Source organism: Fistularia commersonii, chromosome 3, assembly GCF_037954325.1.
Source record: "Fistularia commersonii isolate RoL2024-O1a breed Wild chromosome 3, RoL_Fcom_v1.0, whole genome shotgun sequence".
NCBI classification, from domain to species: Eukaryota; Metazoa; Chordata; class Actinopteri; order Syngnathiformes; family Fistulariidae; genus Fistularia; species Fistularia commersonii.
The window spans coordinates 16966700-16982716 of NC_141286.1; the positions used below are offsets into that span (position 1 = coordinate 16966700).

At 39.8% G+C, this 16017-nt stretch overlaps 1 protein-coding gene across 1 annotated transcript in view; it reads right to left on the reverse strand.

Annotated features, from left to right (window-relative positions):
* The window catches only part of LOC147235691 (CD82 antigen-like), a 35022-nt gene that overhangs the window by 1827 nt on the left and 17178 nt on the right, over positions 1-16017 (reverse strand). Inside the window, exons 4-8 of the mRNA XM_086143877.1 lie at positions 9724-9845; positions 8634-8708; positions 4152-4250; positions 3503-3676; positions 3332-3415 (exon numbers count right to left, since the gene is read on the reverse strand). Of these exons, the coding sequence (XP_086000003.1) occupies positions 3332-3415; positions 3503-3676; positions 4152-4250; positions 8634-8708; positions 9724-9845 (554 nt within the window). The remainder of the gene's footprint in view (positions 1-3331; positions 3416-3502; positions 3677-4151; positions 4251-8633; positions 8709-9723; positions 9846-16017) is intronic.

Here is a 16017-nt window from a genome sequence, read left to right on the forward strand (position 1 = left end):
TGGATCAGGTCGCGAGGGCAGCAGCCAAAGACCCAAAGGCCCAGGATCTCTACCTGGCTGCTTGCTCTAGCTCTTCAAGGCGTTCCAGGGCCGACTTAAAGACAGTCCCTCCTGGGTCTTCCCCCGAGGGCCTCTTGCCGGTTGAACATGCCTGGAACACCTCACAAGGGAGGCGTCCAGGAGGTATCCTGACCAGATGTCTGAATCACTTCTGACTCCTCTCCATGTGGAGGAGCAGCAACTGTTCTCTGAGCCTGTCCTGGGTGGCCAGATTTCTCACTCTATCTCCAAGGGCGAGCCCAGACACACTGCAGAGAAAGCTCATTTCAGCCACTTGGATCCACGACCTCGTTCTTTCGGTCATGACCCACAGATCAAACTTAGATCTTAGCGGTCTTTGTGGTCGGGCTTCAGGCTGCATGTTCTGGACAATCAGGTAAAGAGAGGGAGCTCTGTCTGAAGAGAGCTGTCAACAGATCACCACCTGGTGATGAACTGGCCCTGATTTCGAGAAAGGATGCCGGTCAGACCTGGCAGACCCAAATGTATCATTAGGGTCTGTTGGGAACATCTGGCAGAATCCCCTGTCAGGGAGAATTTCAGCTCCCACCTACAGCAGAGCTTCAACCAGGTCCCAGGGGAGATGGGGGACATAGATTTCTAGTGGGACATGTTCTGTGTCTCAACAGTGAGGGATGACAATGAACAAAAACAAAAAATTAAATGCATGATAACACATGAAAAAAAAGGATTTGAGGATACGGCTGTGGCTCCGTTAGTAGAGCGGGCATCCCTCCAATCTGAATGTTGGCGTTTTGATTCCCAGCCTGCATGTTGTAGTGTCCTTGGGCAAGATACTGAACCCTAAGTTGCTCCCTGTGGCACTGTTAACAGCTTGCATGGCAGCTCTGCCGCCATCGGAGCGTCAGTGTGTGTGTGTGTGAATTGCCTTGAAAACGGCAAGGTGTGAAAGCCCTACTTTATATAACTGGAGACCATTTACCACCACAGATTTTCCCAATAGCAATAACTCAGTCTCTGGTTGACACACACACACACACACACACACACACACACACACACACACACACACACACACACACACACACACACACACACACACACACACACACACACACACACACACACACACACACACACACACAGGTGTTAGTCTGGTTGAAAGACTGTTTAGAGTTCCAGTTTAGCAATCACCGTGAGGCAGCCAAGTGTCATGGTTTTGACTCTAAACAGCAGATGCCAGCATACCTGAGGCTGAACCCTGAAGTCTTGCTCTTAGACAGGGAAGTTAAGATACGGAGACATTTCTTGGTGTAAAGCTTATGAGGTTTTTTATGTACCTCTCCTCTATAGTTATAGTTTGTGAAAAGGACCATTTAAACAGACAGTAGACCTGAAAACAAAATGCTTCCAAAATACCACAGTTTTATCGCAGCCAAGGTAAACTCGAGGAAAAAAAATTCTTTCTCCACTCATGGAAATGTATTTTCATACCACAGATACACGGCAGGGAAGCCCAGTTGTAACATGAGGTGTGACAACATTGGCTGCACGACTTAAAGCAACTCCGCTGATGATCTCTGTTTCAAACTAAAGAGGAAAGTCTGTGCACTCATCGGCACCTGTTTTTCTGTTGTAATAAATAAATAACTGGGTCAGGAAATAATGGACAGTCACAACATATGAACTGGAGAGAACAATGGCAACAATATGTTTGTGAATTTATGGAGGTAATATGATTCTTTTTTTCCTTCCAGGAAATTTACCTAAGCTGGCGATCTACTTTCTATTATTAATTATTATCAATTATTTGCAGTTCCTTAATACCAGTCCACTATCAAATACTTGTTAGCCACCATGCAAGAAGGAACAGGCACACAGTGGTGACTGAAGATACGGTATTATTAAAATAACAAAATTTTTAACAGTTTTCAAAGCACAAATCAAATGATGGCATCTGCATGTGATGCATAAGGGCAGAAAGAAAAAAAATCCATTGAACACATTTAAGAAATCTAGCAGTGCTGCTGGATGACAAGATTCGTAATTTTTATGGCAAATACAGTTGAAAGAATACACAGAGGGTGGAGTGACAGGTGTACCTTGTACCGGTTTGAGCATTTTTCCCAAAAAAGCCTGCATTACTGTATCCAGTTCTGGCAATACAACTGTCACAGCTTGAGACTGACCTCTGTGTATGTGTGTGCAGTCCATGTTGTTATTGTTGTTGAGTGAATGATAAGTTTCCTCTGTATCTAAGCCATGTTTTTCTTGCAAGCGGTCTAAATCTAGGGAAGTGGGCTTTTTTTTCAATACACAAACATAGGCTCGCACACAGAAAACCCTTGTGTTGTGGGAGCTTGTTGACATTGATCTAGATTGTTATTTTGATCTCTGTCTCAAGGGTCGTGAACATCCACAGGGTTTGCTTTGGACTCTCTTCTTACTGGTCTTATGGCATCCCTAGTTTGTATATATGAATAAAAATTCTATCAAAATATGTTTGCGGGCAGCTCGGTGGTGCAGCGGTGCGCCTTTCTTCCCTCTCACAGCCAAAAAGATCCCTGGTTCATTCTGACAGGGAAGTGAATTTTGCAAGATCTTCCCTTGTCTATGTGGCCTCCATAGTCCAGAAACATGCAGAAGGTTAATTAGAGACGCTGAATTGCTCAGACTTGAGAAGCGGAAGGTGACTAGCTGCATGCCTCTATACAATGTGTGAATTCTTCTTCTTCTTCTTCTTTCGGCTTTTCCCTTCAGGGGTCGCTACAGCGAATCAACCCTCTCCATCTAACCCCATTCTCTATATCCTCCTCTATCACACCAACTACCTTCATATCCTCTCACTACGTCCATAAATCTTCTCTTTGGTCTTCCTCAAGACCTCTTGCCTGGCAGCTCCAATTCCAGCATCCGTCTACCAATATATTCTTATTAGAGTAATTTACCTTACGTAGAAAGACTGTCTGTGTTATATTATCATATGTGAGAACCATATTCTGTTTTGAGAGCTATACAAGCTGTAACCTTATCCTGCTATACTTCTGCTATTCAACCTGTACCCTGTACCCTATTCCTCTATACAATGTGTGAATGAGCAAGTTAATTTTTGTGTCTTTATGTGATTTCTGAATGACTAAGTGAATGGTTATATGTCTCTATATAACCTGTGAATGAGAGTTAATGGTTGTATGGTTATAAGTGACACTGGGACTGAATGAATGTTTGTCACCAGACTCGTTACACTTTAAGTGAAGCAGTAAGTGAAGCGGTAAATCACAAACAGTATTGAGTGAGGGAGTTGCTTTACCTCGATAAGAGCCACTGCGAGGCAGATTCCCAGGACAACCCCGATATTGGTGAGGAGCCAGCTTTCCACACTGGCGGCACAACCCTAGTGAGCAACACAGCAGATTTAACCTCCCACAACAGGTGAGTGTCAGGTAACAGACGTCATTTCTGGTAACAGACGTCACCTTACCATGTCATACACGGGCCAGTCAGGTGTTGGCGCTTCACAGAATCCACTTTCAGAGAAGTTTCCAGAGGTGACTGAGATGTTCTGGCAGGAGCAGGGAAACAGCAGCTGAGAGCTGTTGATGATGATCATGTTGGTGTTCCAGTCCAGATGACCGCTCCAGCCGCAGCACTCCATCTGCTCAGACGGCAGGAAGAGGCATCTTAAGACATTTGGTGAAAGGTAACAACAAACAGGTATCATAACTCAAGTTCATTCGCTGACTTTGGATGCTGAGAAGGTGGGAGCAGCATCAGAGGTCAGCAGCCTCTCAGCACCATCCAGACACTTTCTTTTAATTTACTTTTCTTTTATAAAATGGCAAAAGAAAAATCCTCGAGTTCTATGTGTGTTTAAATAAAAAAACAGTTTGTATAAAGTGGTTTTCAGGCCTGGATTACTGTTTCTACTTACAATTAGAAGGAGTAAATTTAGATTTAATTCTCTAATTTGGATCGTAATTGGGATAGTGCTGGCTTTTCCTGACCTGAAAGGTTAGGCTGATGTTTCCAGGAAATTTATAATGGAAGACGCCTCGGTTTCCACTGGCTGTCGATTTATTCTTTAAAGTATTTTGACAAACCAGATAAGATTAGCGCAGCATCAGACTCACATTCCTCTGGATGAAGTCCCAGGCTTGCTCTGTGGTGGAGTTGGTGCCGGGGTACTTTTCCAGCACTTTGGACATGATCTTGGACAGCTCCTCATTTAACTGAAAGAGAGAGTTTGTGGCATTATTTAAAACACACTTCAGAAGATCTGCCAACCCAAACCAAAGCAAATGTTGGGAACAAGAAATTTTCAGCTTGAGGAAAATGAAATCGATCAGATGACAGTTGAACTGACGCAAAACACTGAAACAAGTAATGAACTTTGATGACAAAATCTCTGGTATGTTTCATAATCTGTGCAAAGATGTAGAGTTGGCTTGTTCCCTTTGCAACGACAAATTACATTTCTTTTTATTTTTTAATTCAATCAAGTGTTGAAGTTGGGATGTCGCAGGGGCAAATGTATTTAAGTCAGGCGCTGCACTGCATTTTTGAGGTAGCTGAACTTTTAACAGCCCTTTATGATTCTGCTCAAAATTTAGAAAAACATTGTTTATTCACCATTGTCGCAATTATTTAGGGTCATAGGGTCACTGAAAGTTTAAAATAAATAAATGAATAAATAAAATCAATCCATCAGAGCTGGGGTAACATCTAGTGAATAAACAGATTTACTTCAGTGAAATTGAAGATGAAGAAAAGGGCTTTTTGAACATCGACTCAGAAAAACACCAAGTCCAAGGAGGCTTTTGGCATTGAGTTTGTGAGGGAAACGGATTTTGAGGATTCTCTCATCTCTGACTTTAGAGAGCTAAGCGAGACTGAAGAACATTTATTGGAGGAGTATACTAGAGCTAATCGTCCTGTTTTGATAAATTGACAATAATAATCACGTAGTTTATATACTATTCAATAGCATCACAGTGTGATGATGTCAGTTGGTTTGAGCTCATTTGGTGACTTTGTTTTAAATGCTGCCTTTCGCCTCACCCTGCCATGAGATGATGGAGCCCATTGTCCTTGTGTTGACTTTTTTTAAGTAAAACTGTAGAGACCAGCCATAGTACTACTCGTTCTATATTTACACTTTACATGCACCATGACATTTTCACCTCACTAACAAAAAAAAAACAGTAAAAAAAAAAAAAAAGCAACAAAACTCAAAAAGTAGGGATCTTTAAATCCCATGGACTGGATATTTCTTCACAATGTCATTTACACATACTAAAAAACAAAGTGAAATTAATATGCTGGATAGGAAATCAAAAGAGGTAGAGTCATATTTCCATTTTATTGAAACAGGTCTTCCGCCAAAGTGGTGTTGTCACCAGCTGAAGAAGTTAATATCAAGTTGTTTACCCTTACAATCCTGAAAAATGACTGTTTTAATGACTTCACCGAGTCAAGTGAATTTACAAGCCTTAAAGAATTTCCTGTCATGTTCGGGACTTCAGTTTTCACTCTTGTTTCCGTTCCGAGCAACAAGAGATGCAGAAAGACAAGCAATTGGATGCTCAAGGTCTCTGCTAAGCTGAAATCTTTGTGGAAAAGCAGATTTTTGCTACTTTTCTTTTTTTCACAAAGCAGGAGGAGGGGAGCTTCACCTTTTAAGTAATTTTCGGACGAGCCAGCAAGGTCTTCCAGCAAACGTGCAGATGCAAAAAACAGATTTGTCTGCACTTGAAGAGTTGAATTCCTCATTTTTATGGGCTTTTCAATTCAGATGTTTGCAAACACATGCAGCTGGATAAGAGCGTTTGTATAAATCGCTGTTCACGTGCATCGTTCTGACATTCTACTTCAAAAAAAAAAACAAAAAAAATGAAAAAACACAAAACTCAGTTGCACTACAACAGTGATCATTTCTATAGGGATAAAAACTATCACATGGATCCTGGATCGACAAGTGACAGCATTATATCCATAAAACGGTTTTACAAAATAAGGCATAACATCTGATTAGGCTTGGAAAAATCACAAAAAAACTATGAATCTTCATCTTGCAAAACAACTTAATTCAAGTTTGAATTAGTCATGCAGAAAATAATTCAAGTTAAATGAAAAATAACCTGTACACATCATCACTGACCTGATCTTCTAGAATCTAACTTTGATATTCAATATGTTGTCTTAAAAGTTATTTTTTTCAAGTTTTCCAGAAAACAAAAAACTGAGATATATGTTAAATGAGTTGAATGAATTTTTGGGGGGCAAAAAACAACTCGGGCAATTATTTTAAGAAGGTGACGATAATTTGAACATATCTAATTCAGTTTGATAACTTCCCATTAATTCAAAAGTTTTTTGAAGAATTTTACTTCTTCCATTTACTGACAATTACATTTTTTTTCACATTTTTACAACATTTCATATCATTATGAAGGTCATTTGAGTTTGGTTTTCATATCAGTTGCTCAAAATACAAATGTTGTAAGAATAACAGGCAGACTATCAGGGAATATAATTTTATCATTTCTCAGGTTGATGTTTCCCCAGATATAAAGTGTGATTTTCATTTCCTTCCTTATCGAATAAAAATTGTGTTTTGATATATTCAGAAGGTTTTGTGTGAATACGAGCATCTCTACTTTGTTCGCTATTCAAGAAAATCAGGTTATTTTGTGGTAGGCGCAGTGGTTAGCACTTCGGCCCAGGTTCGATTCTAACAAGGGGACCTTTCTGTGTGGAGTTTGCAGGTTCTCCCCGTGTCTGCGTGGGTTTTCCCTGCTTTCCTCCCATAGTCCAAACACATGCAGCAGGTTAATTGGGAAAATTGCCCAATGACTGGTTGTTTGTCTGTGTTTGTGGCACTGAGATTGACTTGAAACCAGTCCAGGGTTTACCCTGCCTCTTACCCGATAGGCTCCAGCATCGACCCTGAGTCCAGGATAAGCAGCAGATGGATGGAAATTGTTTTGTAGCTTTGGCAATGTGTGGGAAGCAGTTTTCAATATTTCTGAACAGTTTATAAGCTTATAAGGTTTCCCCCTATGTTTCCCCCTTAATTGGAGACTTATATTCAAGTACTGTGAAGGGTTGTTTTACTCTTCCCGGTCAAAGTTTTCATCGTTTGGATGATTTCAATGACTAATGCTACTTGTCAAAATTAATTTTGTGTCTTACTGCGTTATTTTGGCTTCCAATTTGTTTCTTGAGGCTTTTTCTTTCATATTGGTATTTGGCTCTGCTATGACAAAATTAAAAACATAACTCAAAAAAATAATGCTTTTATTTGTCTGCTGTGAGTCAAGTGTGATGAAAGTTGTTCGTGTGTGACAGCACACAAATGAGAAGATGGACTTTCAATGGAATAAAACAATTTCAGAGCGCGGATGAAGCTTGACCAACTGCACCTGTATCAAATCTGTTTTTAATAATGACGATAAAATTAATATATTCATCAACGCATTAAAAGTGTCTTTTAAAATACCAAACTCTACAGGGTGTGATGTAAATGTTGGTTCCTCTTTGATTATAAAACTGGTCCCAAAACTAGCAAGTTGAAACAACGCTTTCCTATTGCTCATTTAAGAGGCTTTGCAGAGCTGTGGTTTTACTTCCCCTGCACTGCTCATTTCGAAATTCAAATGTAATGCACAACAGATTCATGATCAATTAAGTCATTTCATTAACTCCAAACAAACAACACATTGCAAGGCCTCTGGGTAATGGTGTTGTTTGTTCACTCCTGTCCCAAATCATTTCAATTTGTCTGCAATTGTCTGAGAAGGCTTTTTGATTTGTGACCTAACAACCACAACTAGGGGGAAGCAGTAAAGATCGGCAGTCTTTCTTTGACACTGAAGGCCAGTGTTGTCGCTGGGATGAAGTATTCTGGCCTTATTCAACACTTTTGTATTGAATTAAAGAGCTACTGTTGCAGCTGCCTCTATTGACTTAATTAAAATGGGATGGATGGTTGAGTAAACTATGTAGAGGTGCAGGAAATTTGTTTTGAACTACTTTTTCCCCACGGGGGGAAGGAACCCACCACCTTTGCAGATATGTTCCCCTCATTTGAAACCCAAATCAGTCAATATCAGTTTACAGAGAAATGACCAGAGCTGTCTTTCAGTCATAACTAACAATAATAGTGAATCACTTACACCTCCTTAATTCTTTTTCAGACAAAGCAATTGTTTTGAACCAGTTTGATGTGAAAATCCAACAAAAACAGCAGTCTGGTCCAAATCCTTCGCTGCTGCTCATACTAACCATTAGGGGGCGCTGCTTCATTAACTGGTGTCAGTTCGGGTTTCGGTTCACAGAAGTTCTTGCCACAATGATTCTCCCCATCAGCTCGGATGTTTCTCGGTTATGCTCCATACTTGTTATGACAACCCACGACTGGGAGAATTAGTTTCTATTTATGGACTGTTGAGTTATTGTTCCTTCAGGAGCACGTAGTTTGGCGTGTAATGGGTATAAACAGCAAGCTGTCACGTGGTTTATAAGCACATTGCTACAAATCGCCACATTGTAATTGAAAATAGTATCCATAATTAACAAGGGCAGTTCACATAACAGGAAGTGACATCACTTACCACTTCCTTCTGGAAGTAGATGAGAGCACCAGCAGCAATCTGAGCAAGGAGGATGAGCAGGAGGCAGGTGAAGTACTGAGGAAATGGAGGGAGGACTGTGAGATACCAACTCCCCGTGGTCAAATTATTAAATACAACATGGAAAACCTCAGTGGCACTGAAAAAAATAAGCATTATTCAATCTGAATCACAATATTTGCTGTGGTAGCACAACAAAATAAGAATATTTTCAAGTCATTTTGAATATTTTTCATAGTTCTTCCAATGTTTAAGGGAACTTCTAACAAATCTACTGGGAATTGCATAATATTCCCAGGGTATTGGCTCCTCACTGAGCAGCAACAGATATTTGCAAATTAAGAATCATTCACCAGACAATCTGGGTCTTGAGTCTGGATGAAGCTTGTACCTGTGAAGGTTCTCAGGTGTCATTGTCATTAATTGATGCAGATAGTACTTCCCGCAATTTGTATTTTGTACATAATACCTGATGAATATGGATTTATTTAATATAATAATTAGGTTTGGGTCAATCTTCTATTAAAAGTATAAGAACATTTGCTACGAAGGGAGTTCAAAATGTTAAAAGAAAGGACTTACAATTGTGTTTTTAGTAAACAAATAAATGAGGGCTCAAAAGATTTTAGAGTGAAATACCCCCACTAACTACAGCAGAAAGTTTTATCCAGTGCATCTACAGTCTGAAGTTTAGAAAGCTCCTAAACCAGTGGCAGGATTTTAACAGTTTAAAGATAAAAAAGTCAAAACATGAAAACCCCATGACACATTTATATTTTTTTCCACCGGGCATTAGTCAGCGATACCAAAGTTTGTTTATCAAGACATTTTTTGTTCATTCATGGAGAGCTCTAGCGCTTTTATTTTTGAGTTCAGATCTCAGGAGACCAAGTGAGATATCTAGTCATTGGGGAAAATTGCTTAGAAATTGTTAAATACATATAGAAAATGTGGGACTTCCATAGATGGTCCTGGAGGTTAAGGAGAGCTCCCAGAATGCACCAGACTTATATTAGTGATCATTATATGGAAAATGATTTTGGAAATATGAAGATATAAGCCTCTCACTCACCAGGCCGAGGAGACAGCGGATCTCATAAATGGCCCCCAGGCAGCCGAGGAAGCCCATGAGCATGGAGAAACCCCCGACCCCGATCAGGATGTAGCAGGCAGCCTTCACACCTGGGGAATTATCTGTAGCGATCACATGAGCAGCATCACATCTACAGCACATTATTCACACAAAAGACACACACACAGCAATTAAAGAACAGCACAGGATACGTTCATCATTTAAGTTCAAGCGTGAAAGGCTCTTCTGGAACTTTTGTGTTAATTGTGATTTATCTGATACACGGATTCACTTATTAGAGGCCTAATTTTCCACTTTGTCTTCGTTATGTTTAAACTCAGAATGATTTTTTTTTACAATGCTATTACACATGTTATCTGGGAGTAAAGCTCTGCTCCTGAAAGAGAGTATAAGGGATTCGCCACTTCCTGGTAAGTCTTTTAAAAAATGGCATGATTGAAAACAGCTTTTTAAGCTGCTGAGAACTATTAGTCTACAGTAAACCAGCAGCAGATGCAGCAGCATTGCTATCTTATAGAAAACAGCTCCTTCTAAAACTACATGTAAATTTAGTGGTAACTTAATCCTGACAGTACCTTGAATATCAAAGATAAACTTAGCGATTCTTAGTACTTACATTCGATCATTGCTAAAAGTGTGGTGCCTCATTGGATTGAAAAGCAGTCCAATTGTATTCTAATTGAACATTTTGCAATTTTAGAAACAAATGGAACAAATGATATAGATGCCATCAATCGTTGCGCTTTCATTTTAAGCAGGCGTGCCAAATGTGCTGTGATGAGTGGTGTGAATATTTGCTTCTGTAATTCTGTATTGACAATTTGCAGTGCAAAAGCATACTCGGCCTTTAATAAACATTATGAAACACTGCAGCTGCTCTTTCAAGAAACAGATCTATGCTACTTGTCTGTAGATATTTTTTTCCCCTTAAGAGAAAACTGTCATTAGCCATTGTTTTTGGGCATGATTTCGAACTGTTAAAAAAAATAAAACGTGTGACCATATCTGTAATTGAATCAAAATTGTAAGTTTTTTGGTAAAGTATATGTTAATTTCTGGCTAAGTGTGAAAAAAAAAAGATTTAGATCTTCAAAGTTATGTCACTGTGTCACAATGTCAAACAATTTCAAACAATGTGTGGTGAAGTAGTGTTGGTTTGTCTGCTGGTGCTTCCCGAGAAAATCATCAAATTATTCATCGTCCCATCCCAGGGGCCGTTCAACAGTAATACAATTACAGCAATGCCATTCATCGTGATGCTTGTACTTTAAAGAAGTTAAATCTCAATACATAATACCGCTGTAACGACCAGATAAACTCGATGTTAATTCCACTCCTTCTATATGTTTGACAAAGTACATTACAGTTTAAAGCAGAAATTAGGTTCACGTTCATATATGACACAACATTGTTTTGAAGTAAAATGTAAAATTGGACAGAATATTTACAGTATATCTAAAAACATTTTGCGATCCATGATTTTGCATCCATCACCTACTGCTTATGCTGCAGTCAGGTGTCATGTGGATGAGGGAGCCCATCCCAGCTATCATTGAGTAAGAGGCGGGGCCTACCAGTCATTCGCAGGATAACCATTCACTCTCTCATTTGAAATTTTCACAACATATTCAAATTAACCTCCTGAATACTTTTAGACTGTGGTGGAAAACTGAAGAAAACCCACAGAGACATGGGGAGAACATGCAAACTTCACACAGAAAGACCCCCAGTGGAAATCGAACCAGGGGTGCTTCATACTGTGAGGCGGACGAGCTAACCAATGCGCCACCAGATAATTTTATATATATATATATATATATATATGTATATGTATGTCTGTGTATATATATGTATACATATATATGTATATGTGTATATATATACACACACACATATATACATACATACATACATACATACATACATACGTACATATATGTGGATCATCAGTGCCATATATATCATCAATGCCAGATTTTCCAACATTCTGAAATCTTATGTCCTCAAGGGGTTTCTGCACCGTTAGGACACAACATATTTCCAAGTAAATATGAAGACAATTAAAATGTAACATATTTGCAATTTGTTCCTAGTAGAAATGATAAAGGATCGCTTTGTTAAAAAGAAGAGAATTTGTGTAAAATAGAATATGATAGGTTTCTATCAGCCCAAATTAAAGTATCGGGCAAAATGAAAGTACGGTGTAAAAGACAGTAATGACATCAGTGATGCTGTTTGGTTTAGAGACAGTGGCACAGAGAAAAAGACTGGACGCAGAGCTGGAGGTAGCAGAGATAAAGATGTTAAGGTTCTCTTTGGGAGCTACGAGGATGGAATGATCCTACCAGATGGACAGCACATGTTAGATGTTTTGGAGATAAGGTCATATAAGCAGGATCGAGATGGTTTGGTTATGTGCAGAGAAATGGTGAATATATTGGTAGAAGGATCCTAAAGTTGGAACTGCCAGGCAGGAGGGCCAGAGGAAGACCAAAGTGAAGATTTATGTATGGAGTGACATTAAATTAGATGGTGTGAAAGAAGGGGATATCGAGCATACTGATGAAGGAGGTTGATTCGCCGTGACAATCCCTTAAGGGGGGTAGCCGAAAGGAAAAGAAGACAATATGACGGGTCTGCAACATGTGTGATGATAATAAATTTATGAAATCAGAGACAAATGCCCTACTTGTGAAGCTTGAACGTGGTCTTCTGTGATGCCGAGAGCTAAAATAAGGCGTTTGCTACAATTCAAACCCCATGGGTGGATTTAGGGAGCGCTTTATTAACACAGCATGGCACATTAAGAACCAAAACACATTTTAGTTTCAAAACATCAGTCGGAATGGAAAATCAGAGGGTTTAGCGGCAATGAACATTCAAACAGAAACCTAGACTATGTCTGGCAGGGAGCGTTTTAAAGCCTCAAGGAAACATGGAAGATCCTGGGGGGATCTGTGAACCAGGGCAGGCAGCTCGCTGCTCCATACCATGACAAAGGGAAGCAGGGGAAGTTTATGGTGGAAAATTAGGCAGAGGAGGGGGAGGGTTGCCAGAGCAGGAAGTGAGAGCCTGAAAGCACACGTCTGCAGTTTCAACATTCAGCACACAGCCAGACCAGGCCTGTTAACACCTCAAGTATTCCTCATCTTGGATTAATTGTTAAAGTCAAGCTGAAAAACACATATCTTCTTAAACAACAGAAAACAATTACATTCTAACCCAAAAAAAAAATGCAGATTTATATGGGTTGTTGCCAGAGATAGCCAGACTCTTCTTCAGTTATGCTCAACATCTGCAAATATGTCCGACAGGTTGGTATTGGGAAAACAGACATGCAAAAAACATTAGGCATATGGCTGTTGGAGCCGAGGGAGAATATCGTTAGAATGATTGAGGCAGAACACGGGCGTACATGACACAGTTGTATATGTGCTTTGTGGAGAGCGGGGCAAGGGGTAGCCGTGGATGCTTGACGAAAAACAAAAGTAAAATAAAAAACTGTTATCTAATTGTATGTATTATTCATTAAGATTGATACGTTCAAAGCTGCAAACGCAAATCTAAACATTCCACTGTTATCATTAGGGTCCATATGGAAACAATACACTGTAAGAAGCTGAAAGTAGTGGTGCATTTCATAGTGGTGATCGCTGCACGTCCTGCTGGCTGTAACCAGACGTGCCATCAAAACAGTCCCGGCCTGTTGAGGCCTGGACTTTGTGTACTTTGCTGTCTGGTACCAGGACGCGAGCAGCAGATCCCTTAAGTTCCCAAAGCTGTGCGATGGGGCCTCCATGGATGCCACAGATCGTCAGTTGAATTGTGACCTGAGGGGTTCGTTGCTGCGTTCCTCGTATTATTCCTAATGTTACAGGGCAAATGATACTGCTGAAAGAAGCTGCTGCCTTCACGGAATACTGTTTCCATGGGAGGAACTTGGTCTGAAAAAGTGTTGAGGTAGGTGTTTTTGTTCAAAGTAACATCTGCATGAATGGCAGGACCTGCGGTTTCCAAGCAGAACTTTGTTCAAATCAAACTTGCCATTTTTCTAAAAATTATATCCCGGTGCTGTGTCAACTCCAGGTAAGAAATGCACACACACACACACACACACATACACACACACACTCGCACGTCAGCATGATGACATGATTCACCCACATCTAGTGTTCTGTTACTCTGAGGTCCATTTCTGATGCTCAGCTGCTAATTGTAGGTGCTGCAGGTGGTCGACAGGAGTCAGTGTGGACACTCAGACATGTCTGCAGCTGTGCAGCCACATTAATAAGAAACTGCCATGCACTGTGTGTTCTAAAACCTTTCAATAGAAACTTACAAAGTATCTCTATACTTATTGAGCCTTGGGCTGCCCCTTACCCTGCCATTTCCAATAGCACGTAATTAAAATTCTATTCGGAAGAATCCACAATGATACAATTTATTAGCTTAAAGCTCCATTCTCGATAAAAATTAAACTGTAATCCCTGATTTTGTCACCATGGTACAAATGTTTTTAAACAGTAAAGTGCCCGTCCTAGCTGTGAGAGGTGTTTTTTTTTTTTTAACCAAAGTGAGGAGAGATTAGCTATCCAAGGAAGAAGAAAGAAAAAAAGATTTCCTTTACACAAGGGGACTTCAGTATTAATGAATTCTCATCAAAGGCATGCCTTAGTCTGAACTAACTGCGTTTGAAGTTGTATTGTATTAGGGGAATATGTCGACATTAGCAAAGTTTTTTTTTTTTTTTTCAGGTGTTAGAAGAACAACCAGATGGCTTTGCTGCGGTTCAGAGTCTGTCCCTTCTTTGCGAAATCAAGATTTTGGCAGCGGCGGGCCGATTTCATTTTTCACATGCAGCACCACCACCACAGCTCATCGATCATCCGGCTGGCGTAAAAGAAAGTTCAGCTGAGCATCAACACGTCTCATTTATGTCGAGACACAAAGCTAATCTGTTCACTGTACTTTAACCCTTTGCTACGTGGGGTTCGTGTCATATGACCGCATCCCTGCACTCATGGCCTGGCCAGACTGGTGATGTAGCCCAGGCAGTGTGTGAGTATAGTGATGAGTCAGGCACTGGGCTGATGTGATGCATGTTGATGCTGAGCAGAGCAGAAAGAGCCCTGTGTGTTAGGGAGGACACCTGCAGAGACGCCATGGACGAGGGACAAACGTCCTCAGTGAGTGGCCACACACTCACTCCCCTGCTGGCTCTTACTCTTTCTCAGTGTCTGTCTCTACATTTCTGGACGTCTTCCCTCTGTATCCACTTCTTAACTCATCTCTGTGCCTTTCTGTGTCCCTCCTTCTCTGCTATTCTCTCCTATGGGGGATCCAAAAGTGGGGGTCAGGACGCCCCTTCAATCAAATATATATAAAAAGGATGGCAGAAGACTTTCCCGTCAATGTCTTTTGATTCTTTGACTGAATATGACTTAATTTATAAACTATAATGCGAATTTGGTTACAACGACCCTGATTGTTTTCAATAACAAAAAAGTGATGTGTAAGAAAATGTCCTAAAGCAAGCAAAAGTTTTCTTTAAAATTATGTTCATTTCCTTAAATGCAAAAAGAAATAGCATAAATCTTCGAACTGTGAAGGAATACATGATTTATTATGAATAAAATGAAAACTGCTTGGCTAGTGGTAGGAAACTAAAAACACATTGGACATAACTTTCAATAAATCAAAAAATGGCAATATATTGCATGAAACAAAACATGAAGATGTTTTAAGTATAGAGCCGTTGAATTGAAAAACACAAGAGGGCGCAGTGTGTTTCTCACTTATGCTTCACTGACCTTTTGTTGACTCTTAAGGATTGGTGGTCCATTTTTAAAAAGGGAAAAGACCATTAGTTTTACTCTGTCTTTTTTATCTACTTGAACCATGAAGTGACAATATCCGCACACCCTCATTCAAACTGTCGGCTGATAGAACAAAAGATTACTTTACATATGAAAAACTGTGGTGTTACAAAATTATTTCCTGTCATGCCTGGTATTAGCTACAGTTGTATGAAAATATTTGGTAAGTTTAAAATCTTATGGTATGTGCACCATTTGGGGAGAAATTAATTATATCAATTACATTTCCCTCAGCAATTCAGAATCGATAACATCACTTGGACAGTTAACCCCGATCTCAATTTAAATTAAATCAAATTCAAATCAAATGAAATTGTATCTCAGACTTTGTTCATAGTAATTCAACAATAATTCAGAAAGATTTCCACTTCTAACAGCAAGAAAGGTTTTTGGACTT